The 19,121-nt window shown below is 41.0% G+C and overlaps 1 protein-coding gene across 2 annotated transcripts in view; it reads left to right on the top strand.

The window, feature by feature from the left end:
- The window catches only part of LOC124711242 (peroxisome biogenesis factor 2), a 104,035-nt gene that overhangs the window by 67,026 nt on the left and 17,888 nt on the right, over positions 1-19,121 (top strand). For both annotated transcript variants that reach the window (XM_047241207.1, XM_047241208.1), the window contains one exon: positions 7,861-8,055. In XM_047241207.1, the coding sequence (XP_047097163.1) occupies positions 7,861-8,055 (195 nt within the window). The remainder of the gene's footprint in view (positions 1-7,860; positions 8,056-19,121) is intronic.

The following is a 19,121-nucleotide window of genomic DNA, read 5'->3' as shown; positions in this document are numbered from 1 at the left end:
ACAATCCCTGTGGAGGTCTCACTTGCCAGAGAAACATCACATTCTATTCCTGGTAACACAAGAAGTGAACTTGGGTCAGATGGCAGTGTCACAGGCACAGTAACTGAGGCCACCGCAGATGTTTACTATAATGCCCACCAGAGACAGACTGGACGACATCATCTCGTGGGTTGATGAGTTGATTCAGCAAGTCACAGCCCTTGGCTTTTACAAATGATGGAACTCCATGCCATCACATGGATGACTTAGTGGGCACTCCTTGCACTTGCTTGATTGGAACTGGTGTTTTTAATGTCATTTTGGCAACAGGACATGTAGGTGCAGATTGTTGTGTTTTCATGCTCATGCTCTCATGCTCAGCAGGAAAGTCTGTCAGCAGCACTGGCCTGGACGACTTCTGCAACATTTACTGGTAACAGACAGGACGTCTTAGGCGCAGTCTCTTGTGGGTACCAGACTGGATGTAAGTGTGTTTCCAAAGTGCTCATTGTGTCAGACATGACTGCATGCAAATGATTACTTAGCCACTGCAAATGGTTTGCCCATAGCTACATATGTACACTTTTCAGTTTGAACATTGGTTTATGAAGTTCAGTCAAGTTTAGTTTTATAGTCACAGGCACAACTGGCACAATAATCAGGCTGGATGTCCTGTCGTTCAGTGACTTTATTCTGGATGTAAGGAACAGCTCCAGTTGGGTTGGGTTAAGTCACTGGATGCGACTTGTTGGTACACTTCCTCAATATGCCACCACCTCTGGTGCTTCTGCCAAATAAGTTCCTATCAGTGATGTGACCTGCTGGAGTGTTGTAATTGCCTCACCACTCAAAAGCGCAACACATCAGGACCATACTCAATCCTCCTGTTTCCTCAGGGCCCAAGTGGCTTACCCACGATAAACCGGGCATAGCAGAAACAGAACTTGACTAAATTATCTGAGCAGGCATGGCACAGCCATCAGAAAGCAACTGGGCCTCTCTTCTTCGCTTGGTACCAGAAAAATTGGATGGCTGGTGACCCTATGGTGATTGTAGAGGACTCAACACCCAGACAATTGCCAACAGGTACCCTTTGTGCCACATCAGAGATTTTGCTTGTGCCAGTTGGCAGGACAAACATTAGATCTGGTGAAAGTCCTGGCAACACAGGACATCCATAAAACTGTCATGACCATGCACTTTTCACGTTTGAATCCCCATACATCTCATATACCTTGCAGAATGTATCACAAGCTTTCCAGTATTTTATTGATAAAGTTTTGTGGGAATTGGACTTCTGCTTGGCATACATTGATGACATGTTGGTGCCATCATTATCCTCAGAAGGACACGAAAGAATGTACCCATAGTTTTGCAGAGGTTTGATGACTACAGAATCCTTATAAATCAGGCTAAATGTGCCATGGGTGCTGACATTCATTGGATTTCAGCTTTCTGCAACCTGTGTGTATCTGCCAGTGGAGAGCATTACTATTCTTACAGCTTAGTCTACCTTGTAACTGTGTGCAAAGTGTGTTGCTGCTTGGGGATTATAAAACTTTTACCCCAACCTGCTGAAGTCTAGCCATCATTCCGTGCCATTCTCGCAACATGCAAAATGAGTGTGGTTCCACACCTGTACTTGGACTGATGAACTCCAGGCAGCATTTGGGACCTTCCAGACAAGCCTCAAGCAAGCTACACTCCTTGCGCACCTGTTCACTGAGACCCCACTAGCAATTTTCTCAGAACTTCATCATTTCTCAGAACTTCATCATGTGCTTTCAGTGCCATGCTACAACAGAATGTCAATGGGCACTGGCAGCCTCTCACTTTCTTAGCCAAGAAAGTTACAGAGAGGCAGTTCTCTTGGCCACCATTTTACACAGAAGTTTTAGCAGCCTATGAAGCAGTTAGATACTTCATATGTACGATGGGAGGGCATCCCCTCACTATATGTGCAAACCATCGACCACTGACTTTATTTTTGCAGCCTCAAAATGACTATCCTCAGTGCAAATCAACAACCCATATTTTATTTGGCAATTTACAACAGACACTCACCACCTTAGTGGTTCAAAAAACATAACCGCGAATACGCGAATACCTTGTCTAGAGTGGAAAGCATTTCTACACCTGTGAATTTTGGCAGCATGAAATGATGATGAGGAGTTAAAGGACCTGCTGAAAGGCAAAGACTGGCCTGCAGTTACTTCACATGCTACTGCCAGGCACTGCGGGGTTGATATACTGCAACAAATCAGCATTCCAACAGTGGCCATTTGTATCTGCTCTTCTACAATGAAAGGTTTTTAATTCTCTACATGCACTCAACTGTCCTGGAATGGTAGCTACGAGGGTGCTAGTAACCCTGCCAAAAGCACAAAATAACATGGCACTGTGAGCTCTGCACAGAAGTTTTGGCATCCCAACGGCACAATTTTTACACATTCACCTGGATTTGGGGATTTGGGAGGATCACTCCAAGCTGTGTGTGTAACAACTGGTACTGTCTCATGGCAATTGACAGGCACACCAGGTATTCCCAATGGAAACACAAACTGCCAAGAACCTGAGGTGCACGTTCACCAGTGGTTGCATTTCACATTTTGGCTGTCCCCAACAAGTGCCTTTGACTAGAGAAGCAGTGGGAGGCAGATATCTTTTGTACAATGGCATGATTGTTTAGGATGCGCCTGGCATGGACTTACCCAAATCACACAGCTACAAATGGCATTTTGGAGCACTTACAGTTTCTTGAAGGAAGCTGTAGTATGGCACATGACAGATTTGTGGATCAGTGCGCTCCTGGTAGTACTGTTATGATTGTACAGTGCATTAAAAGAAGTCGTGCATGTCACCCCAGCAGAGAGCGTGTATGGCAAACCTCTGTGTCTACCAGGAAAGTTTTTCAAACAACAACCTGGCCTTGCCTGCTCTAATGAAGATTTTCTCACAGAACTCGGGAAGCAAATGGAGACCAGGAGACCAAGTGGAACAACACTGCACAGAAAACAGGCTGCCTTCATTTTTAAAGATCTGCAGTGATGGAGTACTTTTTCCTCTGATGCAGCCCACTGTGCGGAGAATTGCCCAAGGCCCATGTGCAGTAATGGAATGCGATAATAGGACACTCACTCTCTGCTTTAAAGGAATAGACACAGTCAGTTGACTGGTGCAAGCCAGCCTACCTAAGTACAGAAGATGCCGTCAAAATGTAGGTCACCACTGGACGGAGAACACAGGCCATACTGCAGGTGCAAGAACTGCAGTATCATCCAGGACAGTGCCACTTGCCTGGAAATCAATCAGCCACCATCCACTCATATGTAGCAGTCACTTTGTAACACCAGCCGACCCATTATCATCCAGTCACAACAGAAATGCAGTATGGATGGAAAGTGCGATTCTGTTTCGACCCAGAAGACATTCACAGTTCAATTCTGTAAAAATATTTTTTTTTCTCTTCCTTGTGGGAGTGTGGTCTAGTGACCTCAGCTCCCAGGTTATTCCACATCTGTCTGTCAGTGATGTCGTGTGTGTTTGTGTGTGTGTGTGGTTACTTAAAATGCCCTACATAAAATAACAAGTGGGACTATAATAGTACATGAGAGACCAGTTGTCTGTCTTGTTGTGCTAACTAATAGAAACATTATCATCTTGAAATGAAGTGTACTGTTTATTCAGTACCTACAATTTCATTAACATTTTGGAGACTGGCCACTTAGAAGAACATTGGGCCTACGAAACCGGCCATTTATGCCGCTATTTAAAGAATAACTGTAACTTATGTAGATGTAGTTTCAAGAGTAATGCATATTTTTTTTTTTTAAACAAGCTTCAAGATTTATTTTTCATATTGACTTTAGTTCTTTGATAGATTACAAATTTTAAAATAGTGATGGCAGAAAGTATAATTATCCTCCCAAGGAAAAAGTATGACATGAGTTATTGAGCAATTTCTTCCTCCTGAGTTTCCAAAATTTTTTGTTCATGGAACAAGTGTGGTTTATTTGTAGCAGAATTGCAGCAAAGTGTGAAACCTAAAGAGTACATGTCAAAATTATGTCAGAGCAATCATATTGGCTCAGCCATTCATGACAGCAGCTGTTATGTTTGCTAATGTTTCTTTCAAAATAATTCCAGAAATTGACAACACAAGGCAGTACCAGTCAAGGGACAGATAGCAAGACGTCTGTAATTTGTTCTCTTATGAAATGAGTCCAGTTTTTGAGTGATCAGTGGGAGGCACTGAGAAAACCGCAGCCCAACCTATACTTGAGCACAGTCTTTTAACACAAAGTTGTGGCACAAGCTATGCTCAGGATTGGTCTCCAGAGTAGTAACTAACAACAAAAACTTTGGGGCAACCAATATATGAAAGTCAAAAATACATGACACATTTGCAAATGCACAACAAATCTCAAGTTACTTCACTTCAGTCAAAACTGAATATTCATTTTAATTTACCAATCATTTGAAGTAGCTTTTATTTTGGACTGTTTTTGATTAGCTACTGATAAGATGCAGTATAAGCACTAAAATGTGCAATGAGCTTTAGTAAATTATTACTACATCTAGTTTCATGAACTGATTAAATTTAAATTAATAGCCAAGTGCAATTAAATTCCACTCAGTTGCAATAATATTCTCTCTTTCACTTATGATTCACTTGGAAGTGATGATGAAAAGGTAGGATCTTGCTGATGGTTAGCGAATAGTGATAATCTGTAGAACTCAAGTTAATTAATCGATTATAAACACTGCAGTGTTCAAAATGTCGTGTCTGTGCTGGCAGGCCTTCTACATAACTAAGCAGCTAAATGGCGTGATCTTACTTTGAGGTGAGTTTCAGGTGGTATGACATTGTGCTTATGGTTAGTAATTAATGACAATAGGCTCTTCGTCAACAATGAGGGACTTTTAGTAAAGTGAAACTATATGGTTCCAGAGATCTTTTCAAGTCTCAAAAATGTATGGTATACATGGGAAGAGAAGTGACAAATGAAAATTTTCAGTCTGCATATGTATGTCATAGACGTTTGAGACTTGAAAAGGTCTCTGTAGCCACATAGTTTCATTTATTTAAAGCACCTGTGTGTAGGTGTCAGGCAGGATTGCAGTTTCTTTTGATGCTGAAGTGCTATTCTAGTGCAGCTGGAGAGCCTCTACAGTGCTGTTCAATTTTATGGCGAATACCAAATAGACTGAGCTGTGAATGGGAATTTACACTGAGGAGGGAGGCATGCTAGGGTAGTCCATGCAGTTGTGTGAAGCCAATGTGCCAGAGTGACATAACAGTCAGTGCTTCTGCCTAGTGAGTGGAAGACCAAGGTTTAAATCCCAGCTTTGCTACAAATTTTCATTCATCTCTTCAGTCTGTATATATACAACTTTTAATAATTTTGGCCACACCAAACTCTGTCTCTCATTCTTCAGTTACCAATTCTTCCTGCATTTTTAGTACTGTGACCAGCTACGTGCAGGGTCATCCATTTGCAGTGCTTTGCCATACTTAAAACACCATTTTGACAATACACACTTCAGTGTGCACTTGAGTGTCGCCATGCTGGGTGCATACTTCACCACTGATAACTTGCAGCTAGAAACTCAATCCCTTCCAAGCCCCTTCCCCTTCTTTCTCTTACTGTCTCTATTATTACCATACCTGAACCATATTTTTTTGAAATTTATACAATAAAAATATCCCTGACTTTGCCAGTCTGTCCACCACAAAATTTCACAATATTATTTTGCAGTGGTTTTTCATAAACATATTATGATTTTTTAAATAGTGAACACTGACAAAATTAACAAGGTAGATACATAGCTAAGAAGTTACTTAAAAATACAGAATTAATTAATTGGTAATTGTGAGGCACTGTGTTCTAGTGTTATAAGCTTTCCAAAGATTTTGCCTGTAGGGCAATTTGCAGGTATGTGCTGTTACTGTTGGTCATTGTATTAAGAGGATAATACCAACATAATATTTTTGATTGTCTGGGTGGCATACCTGGATTTCAGAAAAAATATTTAGTCTTACGGACACATGCTATGTTTGTCAATTGTTAGGCAATATCAGTGTTACTGATTACATAATGAAAAAAAAGGACAACTTCTACATGGTGATCACTGATCCACTAGAAATTCCAATGACATAATAGGGCTCTCCAGAAGTATTAAGGAAAGTGGATTCCTCTTCTTTTCTCCATAGTTATGTATGAATTTTCACAATGGTGAATTATTGTGTTTTGTTTTTTGTCGGAAACATTTCTGTACAGTAAAATTCAAAAGGAGAAGTGGAGGACCAAATTATTTCCTGGAATGGGTTTGCAGTAGCACTTTGTCTTGTTTTGTTATGGAAAAAATGGATGATTTTTTTTTAACAGTAGTAGGCAACCTGCATTTTGTGTGGGACTAGCACTTCTGAAAAAATGAATGTGGTAGGGAGTTTGGCTCTTCCATTGACAGAAATAGAATTAAGTTGTTAAGTTGTTTAACAGAATCAACACTATATTGATTATCAGTTTTCCCAGAGGCACTAAGCTGTTAGAATATAGGAGAGCCTATGCAGACTTTGACGAAATGGACAGAACCCAGTAGCAAGTTGAAAAACTGAGTCAGTCCATGAGCCTTGTTGCTGACTGTTGAAGGCAGTTATTTGAGTTGCAAGTGCAATTCTGAATACTGTTTACTGATTTGAATTTGTTACATATAATAACACTAAAAATATGTTCAGATGGGATATCTATCCAGGTTTGCCATGGTTTTGAGGAAGAGGGGAAAAACTGACCAAAGTTGATAGACTGCAGGGTAAAATAACTTTGCAAAAACTTACAATAATAGGGCCATGCACAAACAATGATTGTCAATAGACCATAAAAGTGTTTTCAGAACAGAGAGAGGTTTGAGTGAGATGCTTTGGGCTGAGTGGTGGTTGTGAGTGATAGGTGTTTGTACTTGGCTAAAGCTCTGACTGGTCCTGGATGGTAGATGTGCTGGGATTGGGAGATGAAGTAAGGAAACCATGCTACCTTCCTTTCTCCTCCCATAACCCTCCTAGATTGTATTCCGTGACCTGTCGCTTGAAGGAAACTTGTGTTTATAAAAACTGGTAATACTAATATCCATTTATATGTGATCTTGTGTTTTGCTGTGAGTTGTTGCACCTGAAGGTGAGTACTGGCCAGCACATGTATTATCACTTTCTGAATTTAACAGTTTTCTGAATGGAATTTTTATTTGTACAAAAAAGTGTCTTATGACAAAAAAGGGGTCTTTTTCAGGAAGCACAGAAGAAGTGTAGAATTTAAGCGGGAGGTAAGTAAAGAAAGACATTGGTAGTAGGCTTCACTCGTTAACATTTTGAGTAGGCAGAAAGATGAGGTAGATCTACTTATATATATGATTGCATTTCTAGATGCAAATTGCATAATCTGAAAGGATGAAGTGAATCACTTCTCTGTTCATTTATTCCATATTTGCAATAAGAATCCAGCCATTTATAGTGGCTCAAGTGTAACTGCCATGTAACACTGTGTTGCAGTGCACAAACACAGGGGATGGAAAATGGAAAAGTGTGCTATTGTATTGCAAATTATTCATAAATAGGTGAAGCTAGTTTGATGGAGATTTGAGCAACCACTAGCATTATTTTAAATGAAACCTCCTGGTGGATTAAAACTGTGTGCTGGTCCATCAAACAGTTTTAATCTGCCAGGAAGTTTCAAATCAGAACACACTCTGCTGCAAATTGAAAATTTATTCTGGATAATTTTGAATGTTTACTGGCTATTTAACGTGCTGTTACACAGTTGTTTGTTTACTTATAAGGTTAGTGCTTACAGATTATTGACTGATGCATTTTCATACTATTTGTAGGCTCAGCGAGCAGTAGACTGGATAGAGACAACAGTGTTGATTCTGCAGTTCTTAAACTTACTGCTTTTCCTACACCAAGGTCGCTATCCGACACTCACTTCACGCCTGCTGGGCCTTCATGTTGAACCTGTTAGGGTGACTCGCAGGGTTGGATACTCCTTCATGGTCCGTGAGCTGCTGTGGCATTCTTTTAGTGTAAGTGCTCTTTGTTTCTTCTTTGGCATTTATGTATCAAACAGCACCTTTGATTAATCATGCAGCAGTAAATATAAGCAAAACAAAAGAATATAAATGATAACTTTTAGAGATATATTGTACAAGGTCTCTATTTTAGAAACATATATTGAAACTAACCAGTGACTATTTATTTGTGATTTGTTAGGAATATATGATTATTGCTTCCAGGCTGTAAAATATATGCCATTTGTGCTTTGTAAAGAACACATTCATATTATGTTTTATGTAAGGGTATGAATAAACAGGTTACCTAAGAAAATGTATGCGGTAAAGCCACACACGGTCCTGTCATAATGAATACAAAAGTTTCTAAGGATGGATTGCAAAGTATGCCAAATTTCTGCAAAATAGTGCAATGTTCTTGTTGTATCCTAGCCAGTAATGCCACCCGAGCCCGCTGCCAAAAGGTTGGCAGCATCAAAGTTCGGACGCCGTCCGCATAAGCAGCGCCAGCGAGAGAGGAAATCGCCGCAAGTCTGCGCGCGCCACCACTGGCTTCTGGCTTCTTAAGCGCTGGAGTCGCGAGCGCTAGGACAGTTCTGTATTCGCCGCTCAGTTGTATACTCGCCACCGAATTGTGTACTTGCTAGTCAGTTGTGTGTTCATCGCAGCAGAGTTGTTTGTCGTCAGCCGACGCTGACCTAGCCGCTCCGACTCGAACTAGACAGATTTCTGTAGACACCGAGTTCACTACTGTGTTTCTGTATCTTCATGAATAAAGATAAGTACCGACTTTTATTTAATCTGAGTGTTTGGGCTTTCATCTTTCTGTTCACTGTTCCAGCGGACTGGTCGGCCCGCTATTAAAAGTGTGGCGGTGACTTCGTAAGCCATTTCTACAGCCAAGTGTTTGTCGCTACGAACACCGCCACAAAAGTTCTCAGGTGGCATGACTTTTGAAAAGTGTGATACTTTAACATTCGTGTTCAACTTTCACATAGAAGTAAATCTTGGTTGTTTACTAATAGCCAGTTCATAGAGATGGGTAAAACTGAGTGTCGTGCGGTGATTAAACAGATGTATTTAGAAAATTGCATTGTATCTCAGACACAGTCAGAGTTGAGGGAAGTTTCAAAGCACAAATGAAGATTTTTAATTGTTTTTGTTGTACTGGATAAACGAATTTGAATTTTATCAAATGAAATATACAGATTTGGCGTATTCCAGATACATTACTGAGGTTTTTGTGATGAAATGAGAGATAACATTCATGGTGTCATGATAAAAGACCATTGCTCTAAGGTTTAAGATGCAGTTAAAATGTTGGGCATTTCATACGAACTTATCAGTCTGCACTCGTGCAGAATAGTGGACTGGATATGCAGTTTAATTAAGCACACAATGAAAGATAAAACATAGTATGCTGTTTTCAGTGGTGAGATGTCAGAAGTAAAAATCATATCAAGTGCAGTACTAGAGATAAAGTGAATTGGTCTTACGTTGGGAACAAATTTTTTAGATTGTAAATGTGATTTTTTTATGAGTCCCATTTGTATCACTGTACTTTTTTCAACATTCTCCAGTGATTAGCCTTCCTGCCCCAAGTATGGGAACCCTTCATTTGACCTGAAATGTTTTGTAGCCATAAATTTCTTTAGATACTGGGATAGGTGGAAGTCATATGGTACTCAGACATTCCGAATAGGAATCTTTATTTTAAGTCTTATAACCAAAGCAATTTTGTAGGCAGGTGCACTGATCTGGAACAAGTCAGTTCTTTTTTGTTTTACGCTTGTGGCCTTGCATCGTGTATTTTTTCATCCATTTGGCCAGAAAAGTTGCATATCATTTGCTAGTTGTTTTAGTCTTTTCAGGGCAATCAAGAAGAAAAAACCATTTTTCTACCAAAAAATGGTGGCCATTTTCATTTTAAACATGAAGTGATGGATCCATGACCTATCTAAATTAACAAAATGGCTCATAAAATGAGTAAAATGTTATGTTAAATTGTACAAACAAATTAATTCTTTTTCTCTTTGCATTTACTGTTTGGTCAATATTCAACAGCTGTGCCACCTACCTTCTTGTCATGTAAAGTGTGATGTGCTCTTACTTGTACCATGCCTGTATTATCAGCTGTTTCATATTCATTTAGTCATAAATCACTCAGTAGAAAATTCTGTCCTTCTATGAAGCTTTCGTCTGTGGTTCCAGTTTTAGAACATCTTTGACAATGATATTCCTAAAGTTAAGCATGACTCAGTTTGGAATTCAGCTATCTAGCTTCATATTACTGCAAGTAAAAAAGCAGACTCATTATCAAGCTTCAGCTTTGGCTGAAGAATTTTGTGGCAGGCTGGCAATCCAGTTTAGCCATTCAAACAAATTGTGCTTAACATTACTGCTTTTTATAAAGTATTCAAACAAAATTAGTCAGCTGATGAAATTGGCTGTAGGCCATAATTATTAAGTAAAACAACATAACATAACAAGCAAACAAAAAATGCCGAAATCAAGACCATTTATGAAACAGGCTGAAAAGTTCTTAATTGGGCTAATATTTCTGTGAAGAATGAGCCTGCGGACTACCTGATTACCTGATTGCTTCTTTCATTCAACGGTTATACCTATCCTCAAAGGCCGAGAAATGTAGAAATTTATGGCCTGAAACAGGGCATGAAATACATTTTAGTGTGGTCACAGTGTTGTCCTCAGCCATGAATCTCTCATTCCACTCTCCTGACCTGTCAGATTCTATTTTGTAGAAAGTCGATGCTACTCTCCACTTCAGAGCCCATTGACCAATCAGGATCCAGAAACTAAACATACCATTTCCTGTTAGGTTGCAGAATAGATGCTCACTAGGACGAAGTGGGCACTGTTGCAGGCTGTTTTTGAACATCAGAACAGCATGCAGGATTCAGTGAATCACATTACAAATGCAATTTAATTTTTTCCTTTAAAAAAGTTTGATGAAAGTGTGTGGCTGTAGAAATAATTGTTTTGTTTGCTATAAAATAAGATTTGCTTCTGTCAGTCATGATTTTCTTTTTTTTCTCCTGCATGATGCACTTTAGGAAATATTTCCCATTTTCAACTGTACAGTCAAATGGGGTGATTTCGAACAACGGGGCGAACTCAGACAGTATGGCTTATTTGCTCTTTGCCACTGCATAGAAGCAAAGAGTTACTTATTTTAACATCCATGCGCCAGTTATTTTAAGCGCAAGATTGCATTTATCGCTTTTCACAACTTTTATTTTGCGTCAATTGTTTCCCTAGGTGAATAACTGACGAACAGTCTCAGTGTTAAAAATCCATGCATTATCGTAAAGTGGAAACCTTCTGTTGTTGTGTCAAGTGGGAAGTTATTGTAACCGTAATTGTTAACGCACTCAGTAGAAAACAGCATTGAGACAATTTCTGTACAAGTTTGTCGAGTTTTTCATGCAAGGTTATAAAATGACGACAATTTTTGTAAATCTGTGTACTGTGTGGGGTGATTTCGGACAATGACAAGAATGTATAAGAGCAGGAGAGGTGCTACAGTACAGTGTAATTATGACCTGGAACTTTTAGATAAAGCTATTCGTGATATCCAGAGTGGTAAATTATCGTGCAGAAAAGCGTGTGATTTGTATGGTATACCTAAATCAACCCTAAAAAATAAAGTGCAGGAAGCACATCCGAAAAAAATGGGAGTACAGCCAGTGGTAAATAAAGAAGAAGAAGAAGAAGAAGAAGAAGAAATGTTGAAGCAAGGTATCTTGATGACTGCACATTGGGGATTTCTCTTCACTGAATTGGATATTAGTTATTTAGTTAAAGGCTACCTTGATAAATCTGGCCAAAAAGAGAAGAAATTTGGTAATAATTTGCCAGGAGAAGAATGGGTGCGTTTATTCCTCAAACGATAGTCAGAAGATCTTTCCATTCGCTTAAGCGAAAATAATAAACGAGCTCGTGCAGAAGTTAACAGAGAGACTGTTAAGATGTTTTTCTCCAATATCAAGGCAAAGCTGGAAAATCTCCCACCTAGCAACATGATCAACTATAATGAAACCATCATTCCGTATCACTTATTCGTAACAAAGGGCTACCTTAAAATGTGTAAAATGTCACCAAAATCAAATAAAAAGCATGTAGAATTTAAAAAAAGGCAGTAATTGTCCAAATTCACCCTCTATATACTGTAACTTCAGACAGAGATTTAAAAAACACGTGTCTGAAATCACCCCAATCCAGGGGTGACTTCGGACACTTTATTTAACTGCCTCAGATAAATGTGCCTACACATACACTTTCTGGTTCTGGGATATTTTATTCGTTACGCATATACCCTACCACTTCTATAACAATCAATTTAATCTAACAATATATACTAAAGTTACAATCAAAATAACAACAAAACCATCCAAAATCACCCCATTTGACGGCATTTTTCGTGTATTATGATATTTATGCTTGATGTTTGTGATGCCGCATTATTGAGGTGCCTTTAGGATTTCTTGTTGCCTTCTTGTGCGGAAACTCATGTACATTAAACATCACTCATACAACTGACAGTCCACAATGCACATGAAAAACAGAAACATACAATAACAAACATTTTATGTAGAATATCTTTGTGACTCACCACACAACTGATCATTTTATTGTCAAATTCTTGAGATAAAACAATTTTAAATCTCTCTGGCCATTGTTTTCAATTGGTAAATTATCTAATTTTCCTGTTCATGCTATATTCTTCTTCTACAACTCATCAACTACAAGTTCCCCTCCCCCTCACCTACCAACAAATGTACTTGTGTTTGTGGTGATTTTAATCATGCTTCCCATTTTTTACATTTATTAAAATTTCAGATGTGATACATTGTTCCAAGGTACATGAATCTTATGAATTTTTATGCTTCAGATTTGATGAAAAGCTAACTTGTAAATTTCTACCAGAATAAAACTAAGCGCCAGCCCATAAATCAAACTTGTAAACCTGTAACTTTGCCTTTCACAGTCAATGCTGTTGTCAAGTGAGCTGTACGGGCACTAACATCTTCAATCTTACCAGTTTCTCTCTCGTGCTTTCCATTCATCACAAATCCTGTCCTGCAAACGTATTGGGACTGAAAGCTTACTAAAGGGCGTGAATGGTGTAGCAAGATCAACTCGAGCCGATAAGTAACCTCAAGTGTTTTGGCCATAAATCCTGGGGAATGATCAGTGCATGGCTTTTTAAGTTTTACAAGTCATTCATCAGCTTCCATCTTGATATTCTGAGCACTATTTGGAGAGGATGGAATGGCTTCAGTTTATATCAGGTGACACCTCTTCTGAAGTGACTTGCTTGTAAGAATCTTTTTGTCCTCCTGTCATACCCTTTCCTTGTCGTTGGCCTACCACTGCCATGTGGTGGGCGGGCAGCGGTAAGTTATGGTGGAAGTGATGAGAGGGCATTTGTCATGCCATTCCCCCTCTCGTAATAGGCTGTGATGTCCTCATCAAGGTCAGTGGTTGGCGCCAGAGGTGTCAGTGGTGGTGTCAGAGACAATGGATGCACAGGAACCAGAAACTGTGGCATTTGGTGCAATATGGGCTGCACTGGCGATGGCAGTCCAGGAGTGGGGGCAGCGGCGGGGACTCTAGACAGCAATCTGCCAGGCAGCGACTCCACTATGGCATGAAGCAGACCATTTGCAACACAGGAACAGGCATTGGTGGGGCAGGAGAGGTGGTGGGCCCTTCGGAACAGACCACACCATGTATGGGTGCAGCTGGATGAAGTGACAGGTTGTCTGCCTATTAGAAGTGTGAATGACACATAGGCACCAGCCCTGGTGATGCTTGATGACAGCAGGAACCCAGTTGAGCCTGCTGCCAAAACCATTAGCCCAGATAGGCACATATGCCGGAAAAATCACTGAGCCGGCAATGGATGTAGCAGATGGAGGAGGATCCATGGTTGGTATCCATGTAGCAGCACCTCCGGGCTCTTGTCTCCCACTGGAGTGAAATGTTACAAACTCAAAAAAGATCTAAATCAGCTTTAGAGGACTTGCCAGATACATACTTCCGTATACGAGTTTTAAACCTCTGAACCATGTGTTTGGGCTTAGCATTAGATTGACGATGAAATGGGGGAGCTGTGAAATGGTGAACACCACTAGCCTGACAAAAAAGATGCAGGTTCTTGAAAACAAACTGGGGGCCATAATCAGTAATCATGGTATATGGAAATCTCTCAATTGCAAAAATCTTAGATGGGGCCCAAATAGTGGCCACTGTGAACATAGACAGCACGCCATGTAGGGAAGTTTGGAAAAGGCATCCACTACAATGAGCCAATACTGATTTAGGAAAGGCCCAGCGAAATTGACATGTAGATGCCCCACAGGGGCTGCAGCATTGTCCAGGTGGAAAAAGGTGCGTGTGGGGCTGCCTGTTGCTGAACATTGTGAGTGTAAACAGGGATAAGCCACATAATGTCCCATATATGACTGGCCAATACATATGCAGATGGGCCAAAGCTTTCATGTGAGAGGTCCCCCAATGCCTAACATGCAGAAACCGCAGTACATTACGGTGTAAGGAAGTGTGAATCACAACCCAGGCAGCAGCATCCTTCGTAGCTAACAAAAGAACCCTGTCAAACACATAAAGGCAGTGCTGGAGGAAGAAGTAATATGCAAGGGATCCAAGACATGGCCCATTAGTTTTTCTGGCCACCTGTGCTGCACAGGAGAGAGGACCCAACTAAGTACAGCATCTGTGGCAACAGCCAATGCCATAGTGCCACTAGTGGTGGGAAAACCATCAACCATATTCTGGTTCTCAGTATCTAAATAGAAATATCTAAATAGAAACAAAGCAACTCGTCCTGATCAAACACAGGGTCCGGTCCGATTGGAAGTGTAAGCAAAGTGTCGTTTAGATGTAGCCATGTATTTGTGCACCAACACCATGCCAGGACCATGCTGACAGGCACCTGCAGCCAGCATGAGATGCTGTTCCAGATAAAATGTGAACAGACATGGGGCAGATTGAAGCTTAGATTTAAGCAAAGTGAAGGCTTTGTCACAAGCTGGGGACCAAAAATAAGGGCACATTTTTATGCAAAAGTGCATGCAGAGGCTGAGCAACAGTGGATGCGTCTGGTAAAAAGTAATTGTAGTTCGCAACTTTACCTAGAAATGCCTACAGTTCCGTTAATGGAGGTTGGCTGCAGCAAAGCTGCAATTGCATCAACATGCTGACCGGCTTGACTCCTGTGTGAGAAACCTGAAAAACTAGGTACTCAACTGATGGCTGAAAAAATTGAGATTTAGCAAGATTGCACTTGAGAGCTACAGACCACAAAACAGAAAATAATGACTGAAGAGTACTAAGGTGACCTTCGGTGGGAGAACTTGAAACAATGTTAGTGTCAAGGTAAGTGATGTAGCTGGGCACAGAGGCTGTCAGCTGTTCTAAAAAGTGCTGTAAAATTGTGGGTGCACTTGCAATGCCAAAGGCAAGTGTTGGTAATGGTATAGGAATCCTTCTCTTAAGGATTCGAAAGGGAAAGGCAACATTTGGAGCTGATCAAGCTGGAACACAACAGTTCTGGTATGGTAAGCAGCTGAACACAGTAGCTGAGCATTTATTGATTTCTTAGTGTACACAAGCATAGAACAGGTATATAGAAAATTCATATTTTTTTATTCTTGAAACATTAAAACCAGTAAGCCTTAAAACATTAAAGTCATGCTTTTTTTATTTTTATAGAATTTAAGTTCACTCAAAATATTTTGAAGTAATTACTGAAATTCCAAATTAACAATAATTTCCTTTCCCTTTAACATTAGAAACAATAACCTTTAAAAGGAATTACAATAATCCAAGATATTTAGAATAATGACTGAAGTTGTAGATTTCCCAAGTTTTATTTTTCTTTAAACATTAAAACCAATAACTTTAAAAATTTAAAATCATCCAAGATATTCGTTCTAAATCAAATAAGCTTAAGGTTGGAATCTCTTTCACATTAGTACACTGTAACTGGCCATAGGGATAGTAACACGTGAATGACTTAATGCCAGTTCAACCAATCCAGTTGTCAGAAAACCAATGTTAGTTACAGAATAACCAATAACAGATTTAATTACAATTCACTGAAGCACAACATGTGCTAATGCAGCTGCACACAAATCAACCTTTCACAGTATCTGATACATCAGTACATGGCTCACTTTACCTCAGTCCCAGGCTAAGGACACACACTGTACATAACAAATTATCACTGTCAGACTTAACCAAATTACTTCCACCCTGTCTCTTGAACATGAGTCAATTTGGGACAGTAAACTTTGATGGGATTGATTAACAGCTTTGTAATCACTGAAATTAATTAACTCCCTTACATGCAAATTTTAGTCAGTGGTACCTTAAAATATGTATCCACAATCATGTGCATAGTTCAACATGATATACACACCCTGGAAGGCCTACAGCAGAAGGGCATCCGATTAGCCACACATACATGGAAATTTGCAGAACACAACCAGGGTACAATTCCGTGACACTACACCCAATGATAAGCCCAACCCACTTTTTGGCGCAACATCTCAGCATCCAGTGTGATGTGTCCCAGAGGAAACAGGATAAATGCTCCTGAGACTTTCTAACTGGAAACAGTTTAACTTACACGATGAACCTGCATGCAACCTGAGTCAATCACAGACATATGAATTATTGTTCCAGCCAAGGCCAATGATCCAGTTCGAATTCCAAATTGAATGCCTACCCTCACTAAAATCAGTAGGAGAGTGAGGCACTATCTCTGATGTGACACGCTCCTTGCCGTCCGCCGACTAAACAGCAACCTCCCGGCTGCTGACCCATCACTCGAATAATGCCAAAAGACTGCACTAGCAGTGCACAACTAGCATTCATCTGGCTCTCACTACATGGCTTATTCCGCCCTCTGTTGTCCAGTCCTCCAGTCACCTCACGTTTGCCCGGTGCATGCTTAAAACTGCGATTTATGCCTGACATCTCTAACCACAGAACAATTTTTCTTTGCATAAAGCCGCACTGACATCAGAAATTGATACGGTTGCATGTAAGCATTGCAGAAGTATGGACCGAAAATCACATGCCAGTATCAGTGTATTGACAACAAGAAGCTAGCTAGTGGCCTCATCCAAAGGGAACTGGGAGTATGCTTCTGACAAATCAGTCTTGGAAAAATAGTGGCTGCCTGATAATTTTGCTAGCAACTCATCATTCCAGCGTAAAGAGTATGTATTTATCATGGACTGGGCCTTAATCATGACACTGAAGTTAAACAGTCTACTTTGGCATGATTATGCAATGCGACAGGCATGTGCCGCACCCCTAGAAAAACGAGGGCAGGCAGACTCTATGATATTAATGTGAGCCTGAAAACCAGTAGCACAACTGAGCCCAGGAGAATACAGCAATGAAAACTCAGAGCAGAGGGACTCTGGTTGCTGATACAAAGTTTGATCTTACCTAAATTTATCTCATCAGTAATGGGGAAACGAAAAGCATTAAAATGCATCTAACCCGAAGAGGTCCTTGATATGGGAGTGATCCACAAAAATGAAGGGAAGAGAGCAAACAACAGACTTGTAAGATACAGGAGCAGAGAACTGCCCTAGGATCGGAATTTGCTATTTATTGTAGCTAACTAACTTCCATGGAACCTGTGTGAGGGGAGGGGAGCCCAATACTGAGTATGTTTGTGTATTTACTAAAGACACTGCAGCTCCTGTGTCCATTTGCATTTTTAGCAGTTTATTAAACACACACAAATCAATAAACAATTTGTTTGGGAAGACAATAATTGTAGATCTAGTACCTCCCGCCGCGGAAGTCGAACACGCGCCAGAACAAATGGACATGGCCAGCCCATAGAGGGCTCTGCATCTGCAGCGGTTCTTCCGCGCAGCGGCTCTCGCGCAGCGAGGGCGCCACCGTTACACCATGTGCAGACCGCGGCCAATAGCCGCTCCCTCCAGTTTCGTATATAGGGACCCGCTCTGCCCTAGTCCAGTCAGTCTGGTACTCACTCTGGATTGTGTCTCTAACTCGGCGGTACTGCGTTCTGGTTGTTGCTCGTTGTTGACATTTGCCTGGCTCTGGTTCCGAGTGGATTTACTGTTGGTGTTTGGTGTTGTGGTTTCTACAAGCCTCCATTGTTTCCTCTCTTCCTTGTTTTGTCGGTCATAGTCAGTCGTCGTCAGTTGTTGTCAGTTGTCATTGGTCTGTCGTCCGACTCGTCCTTGTGTTTATCCGGTGGTGCGTGCTCCACCGCTGGTGGCTTCCCCACCTGGCGGCTCCGATCCGCAGCCCAAGGTGTTCCCACGGTTGGTTTTGCTCACTACATTGGCGATGAGGATGGGATGGAAGAGAAATTGCTCACTCTCTTAGAGCAACAGCAGCAGCTCATATGACAGCAACAGTTGGAGGTCTTACAGACATTGGTGCAGGTGCTCTTGGACAGGTTCAATAAGCGGGATTCCCTCCCCCCTCATCTCCCAGGTGCCCCACTTTCAGACACGTTCCCACGTCCGCCGTCGTTCCCACCGTTCAACGACGTAAAAGAGGATTGGGAAACATACCTGCATCATCTGAAACAACATTTCACGGCCTCTCTGCAGCGGTCGTTATCTTGTCCTGGGCCTCACCGGACACGTGTTTTTTGCTCCGCAAGTTGGCACCATTGGCCAACCCCGTGGCTCTCTCCTTTCACGAGATCTGTGTGTTGCTAACTAACTATTATTCCCAGCGATACCACGTGGTTGCGTCTCGCTTGGAATTCCATCAATACCACAAGCAGCCGGGTCAGTCCTACCATTCCTGGGGGACGGATTTGCAAAGCCTCAGCCGCAAATGCAACTTCACATGCACCAATCAGCAGTGCAAGGCATCATACGCAGATTCGTTAATTCGGGATGTGGTCATTCAACTGGCACCTGATCCAGAGGTCCGCACTGTGGCGTTAAAGTTGGACAACACCTAGTCGGAAGACATTCTGCGTATTGCCCATTTCTTCGAAATTCCTCAAGCGCCAAACGAACGTCTCA

The sequence above is a fragment of the Schistocerca piceifrons genome, chromosome 8 (assembly GCF_021461385.2).
Source record: "Schistocerca piceifrons isolate TAMUIC-IGC-003096 chromosome 8, iqSchPice1.1, whole genome shotgun sequence".
NCBI classification, from domain to species: Eukaryota; Metazoa; Arthropoda; class Insecta; order Orthoptera; family Acrididae; genus Schistocerca; species Schistocerca piceifrons.
Note: the sequence above shows the minus strand (reverse complement) of the source record. Positions and strands in the feature narration are given on the sequence as shown.